General features: G+C 42.7%; 1 protein-coding gene across 1 annotated transcript; it reads left to right on the top strand.

Annotated features, from left to right (window-relative positions):
* Nucleotides 1-417: 417 nt before the first annotated feature.
* Nucleotides 418-1,590, top strand: LOC121839791. Its single transcript, XM_042300485.1, has 2 exons — nucleotides 418-873; nucleotides 1,224-1,590. The coding sequence occupies exons 1-2, from the start codon at nucleotides 712-714 to the stop codon at nucleotides 1,521-1,523; spliced, it is 462 nt and encodes a 153-aa protein (XP_042156419.1). The 5' UTR covers nucleotides 418-711; the 3' UTR covers nucleotides 1,524-1,590.
* Nucleotides 1,591-5,668: the final 4,078 nt, after the last annotated feature.

The raw sequence follows: 5,668 nt of genomic DNA, 5'->3' as shown, positions 1-5,668 counted from the left end.
GAGTCAACCGGACAGGGCTCCAACAGCTATAAAGCCAGGGAACCATGCATGGAGGCATGGATGTTTCTGGTTATCACACATCCACCACAGCCTCACAACCACCAGGTAAGACTTGACTCCAGCACTGACTGGGGGTGATGGGGATAGAGCTCTAAGGGACAGATGTGGATGAGGAGAGAGGACATGAGATTCTGAAGACGAGTATGTATATTTGAGTGGCATGACAGCTCAAAGGTAAGTTTTTGAAGAAACACATGAATTATGCTTGCATTCAACTTTAGACATATTCAGTCATTTTATTTTTTCTTGATTTTACAGATTATTTATGATTTTTACATGAAAGCAAATGTAATAACTTCAACATTTTAAAGCACATTTTCTGTGCAGCGTCTTGGTTGTGGTGGAAAAACCTAATAGACTTGAACCATGTTTTGAGGCTAAATACTGTTGTTTACATTTACGTTATTATCGAACACTGGAGTAAAACAAGCTTATATTTTGGGTTCTGATGAGGTACAACAGTTGGACTAATGCATTTCAAAGCTATATTCTTCAATGGGTACATATCATGAATTTAATGCAACTACGGATTGCCCCTTTAAATTGTATGACTTGGTTGATTTTGAAAAACCGTCTACTAAATGTTATATCTTATTTTATTACTATATATTAAATAGCGTGGTATTTGTATTGTTCTCCAGATAAAACAAGATGCATGTCTCTGTGGTCCTTCTCTACCTGGGCCTGGTGGTGTCTGTGTCTGTGTGTCACCCTCAACGGGGTCGGCCCCTCAACGGGGACGTCCAAATGAGGAACAACATCAAGTTGCTGGCCATGATCACTTTGGTCCACATAAAGAATTATCTGACCGAGGTACCACACACACCTCTTACTCAGCTACTCTGTATGAGTGATATGACGTCAAAGTATTCTGTGGTCAACGGACATGAGTAGGATCAATTTGTTCAATAGAAATATGGTTGGGTATACTACAGACCTTCGCTTAATAGCAATGTGTGGGCGCATGTGTATGTGCATGTATGAGTCAAACATGGCTGTGGTTAAAGAAAACATGAGGGTCTATTTTGCTGACTGACTCGCTCAGCATAGTATCATGCAAAGTCTACTGATTAAAATGTCCATGAAACTATTTCATATTTTATAAATGCAAAGAAAAGAAAAACAAATATACAAATCCCTCTACTCTCCCTCCATTCCCTCAGTTCAACGTTCCCCCGGAGATGGAGTTCAACCCCATGAACCCCCCCATCGAGGGCCTGGCCTCCATCTGGGTCCACCTGGGGGGTCTGGAGGAGAGTCTGCAAGACAGCAGGTGTGGTCAGGTGTATGAAGACTTGTCCAGCATGCGGGGGTGGGTGCACTCCTTGTCCCAGGTCCTGGGCTGCCCTGATCTGGCCAAGCCTGGTGGAGAGGCCCTGAAGACGGTCTATCAGAGCCTGGTGGAGGGGCAGAGGTACATGGAGAAGATCAGTCTCAACCTGGACAAGCTCAAGATCTGCTGAGACCCCACACATTTGCACAGGAGCAGTCAGGCAGCCGGATAACAAGGCACACACAGATGCATAGTTTCTACACATCACACACAGATGCATAGTTTATACACACCACACACAGATATAGTTTTTACACACCACACACAGATGCACAGTTTCTACACACCACACACAGATGCATAGTTTATACACACCACACACAGATACATAGTTTTTACACACCACACACAGATACATAGTTTCTACACACCACACACAGATGCACAGTTTCTACACACCACACACAGATGCATAGTTTATACACACCACACACAGATACATAGTTTCTACACACCACACACAGATGCATAGTTTCTACACACCACACACAGATGCATAGTTTATACACACCACACACAGATACATAGTTTCTACACACCACACACAGATGCATAGTTTCTACACACCACACAGTGTTATTCTAAATTATGTTTTTATATCATTTTTTCTTTAAATGTATTTTGTCTTATTATTATGAATGTATTGTTATTCTGTTCATAACTATTAATGATTATTTGTTATAATAATATTAAATGCTTTAAAAGTCATATTTAAAATGTATTGTTGCAGCACTGATAGCTCTTCATGCTCTTTTTGACAGAGGTGCAATACATTTATCTAAGGAGTTGTTTGAATATATTGAAAGAATTGAAGCTTTTGTGGCACTGAAGAATGAACAGTTGTAAAAAGGTTTTATATTTGAAACGGAGGGCTAAGGCCAGGGCTCTCCAACCCTGTGAAAACCGACAGGTGGGCTCAGGCCAGGGCTCTCCAACCCTGTGAAAACCGACAAGTGGGCTCAGGCCAGGGCTCTCCAACCCTGTGAAAACTGACAAGTGGGCTCAGGCCAGGGCTCTCCAACCCTGTGAAAACTGACAAGTGGGCTCAGGCCAGGGCTCTCCAACCCTGTGAAAACCGACAGGTGGGCTCAGACCAGGGCTCTCCAACCCTGTGAATACCGACAGGTGGGCTCGGGCCAGGGCTCTCCAACCCTGTGAAAACCGACAGGTGGGGTCAGGCCAGGGCTCTCCAACCCTGTGAAAACTGACAGGAGGGCACAGGCCAGGGCTCTCCAACCCTGTGAAAACCGAAAGGTGGGCTCAGACCAGGGCTCTCCAACCCTGTGAAAACTGACAGGTGGGCTCAGGCCAGGGCTCTCCAACCCTGTGTGAAACCGACAGGTGGGCTCAGACCAGGGCTCTCCAACCCTGTGAAAACCGACAGGTGGGTAGCTTTCCAGGAACAGGGTTGGAGAGCCCTGGCCTAGGTCAATGTATTTTAGGGATGCTATTTTTTAAATGAAATAATTCAGCTTCTGTAGCATTGTTACCTAGAGCTTTCAAGGATGTGTTGTTTTGTAATTTTGCAATAAACGATTTTGCAAAACTATCATATCCCTTAAAAACACAAAACAAAATATTGAAAATGTAGGCGTATTAATTGTTAACTCTATAGCCTCAATTATCGGTAGCAATGATAGCCACTTTTATTCAAAGGTTCAATTAAAAAGTGGAACTAAAACTCATCACTATCTTCTATACATGTTGTGTTCGTATTTCCTTATAAAAGAGTACAAGAGTAGCCCTGACTACAAATTAAAAGATATCATGGATCCATTTTGAAGGTAGTGAACTGTTCCCAAATTAGTCACTTTTCCCATTGTCATGTTTAAATAGGCCTAGATATCAAAGAGAAAACAGTCCTTGAAAGTTTTTGAATAACAGTGGGTGGACCCGAGACAAACTGTTAGGCAACCTTTCCTATTTCCAGGCTAATCATTTTTCAATAGAAATTAATCATATGCTAAGGGCTATTTTAAGCTGAAGTTTGAGCCATTTCAACAGAGCTGCAACCACCACATTTTATATAGTCTGGGAACTTCAAAAAGCTACTTGGTCTCAGAGTATTTCGTATTATTCTGTACGTAAATGCAAACCACTCCAATGAGTATCATATGTTACGTATGTATTCATTTGTGGATGTCCATCATTCATTTCATATGATATGTTACGAATGGCAATTCTGATGATATGTTACGAATTTGCAAAACATTCAATTCAAAACATTCAACAATTTATTGTGGCTAATGTTGGCTAGGTAGATAAGTTACTAACGCTAACATTAGCTAGCTTGGTAACGTTGGCTTGGCTAGGGCTTAGGGTTAGGGGTTAGGGTTAACTTTAGGAGTTAGGGTAAAGGGTTAAAGTTACGGTTAGGGGAAGGGTTAGCTAACATGCTAAGTAGTTACAAAGTAGCTACAACGTAGTAAGTAGATTACTAATTAGCTCAAATGCTAAAGTTGTCCGCAATAAGATTCAAACACGCAACCTTTGGGTTGCTAGCCGTTCGCGTTATACATAACATATTATACTATTTTGAGTGTGCCAGATTTACTTTTTTTAAAGCGCAACATGAAACAATGTGAAAGATTTTACTGAGCTACTGTTCATATAAGGAAATCAGTCAATTGAAATACATTCATTAGGGCCCTAATCTATGGATTTCACATGACTGGGAATATAGACATGCATTTGTTGGTCACAGATACCTTAAAAAATAAGAGAAGTGGATCATCAAACCAATCAATATCTGGTGTGACCACCATTTGCCTCATGCAGCATGACACATCTCCTTCGCATAGAGTTGATCAGGCTGTTGATTGTGGTCTGTGGAATGTTGTCTCACTCCTCATCAATGCCTGTGCAAAGTTACTGGATATTGGCGGGTGTAATATTTGTGTTGTGGAGAAATGACCAGGCAGGAGACGGGAGTACAGTTGGTTTTCGTTTAGTCAAAACCCCTCGTGCTCTACAGTTCCCGGCACCCTAGTGCGCATGTGCATTTCCTATTAGGTGTAGTAACGTAACACTGCCGTAATACATTACTGCTTAGTAACAGCACAGTAACTAATATAAACAGATGTAGATCCCAGATACTACACTCCTCCCCCATAGTGTTTAACCCCCAGAGAACAAGGTAAATATGTTAGGTAACTACTAATGCAATATCTGAACAATGCATTCTTAAACATTTTTCAACTACTGGGTTGAAACAGACTTTTCAGAGCCCAGCACAAATCCAGGGAATTATTCTGCCCCGAAGATGTAGTTTGTGTCCTAATAACTAACCCAGGTAATGTCCTTTTTCTTTCCTTTTATCTAGGACATATTAAAGTGTTTGTTTGTTTTACTGTTTTACTTTTATCTGTTACCTCCTTAACCAGCTCAACTCACAGGTCAAGCTTTTGAGGTGCCCTTCGCTGTCGAATAGGATATCTCAGCTCCTCCTGAGCTTCCTGTGGTGGGCCAGGTTCGGGTGGAAGGTCAGGCTCTGTCTCTCCCGTACGTCCACAGTCAGGAGAATAGTCCTGGGGGTCGTTATTGTTCTTGTTCTCTCGGCATGTCTCTGCTGGGGCGTTGGACCGTAGCAGATGATCCATATGAACGTTGACCTGGCGATGACCAATTTGGACTTGGTAAGTCAAAGGTCCTCTGCGTTGCAAGATCACACCTGAGTTCCACAGGCGCTTGGGGTGTCTGAAATCACGTACCATCACCCTCTCTTCCTCTTTGAATTCTCTGACAGTCTTTGAGTGTCTGTCATGAGCTTTCTTCTGCTGTAGCTGGTGCTTTGCCACAGTGCTTGACAAGTCTGGTTTCAACAATGTTAGGTGGGTACGTGGTTGGCATTTCAGAAACAGTTCAGCTGGTGTACGTTCCGTTACTGTGTGTGGTGTGTTACGGTAAGAAAACAGTAACCGGGGAAGCCTTTGGTGGGTGGGCACAGACTGAAGACTTACTGGAGTCTAGTCCAGGCCTTCTTAAAGGTTTGCACGGCTCTCTCTGCTGCTCCATTTGATGCCGGATGGTAAGGTGGTGACAGGATGTGCCTTACTCCGTTGTTCTTGAGAAACATTTCAAAATCGTTTGACGTGAAAGAAGGGCCATTGTCCGATACGAGCTCCTTGACTAGTCCAAAGGATGCGAACAGGTGTCTGAGGAGATTGATGGTCTTCTCAGCTGTCAGTTGAGTAGGGAACACTTCCATCCACTTGGAATGGACATCAACAACAACAAGGAAATGTTGCTTGTCAATCCCGGCGTAATCCACATGGA

This window comes from Oncorhynchus tshawytscha, linkage group LG17 (genome assembly GCF_018296145.1).
Source record: "Oncorhynchus tshawytscha isolate Ot180627B linkage group LG17, Otsh_v2.0, whole genome shotgun sequence".
NCBI classification, from domain to species: domain Eukaryota; kingdom Metazoa; phylum Chordata; class Actinopteri; order Salmoniformes; family Salmonidae; genus Oncorhynchus; species Oncorhynchus tshawytscha.
This window is presented reverse-complemented; position numbering and strand designations above follow the sequence as displayed.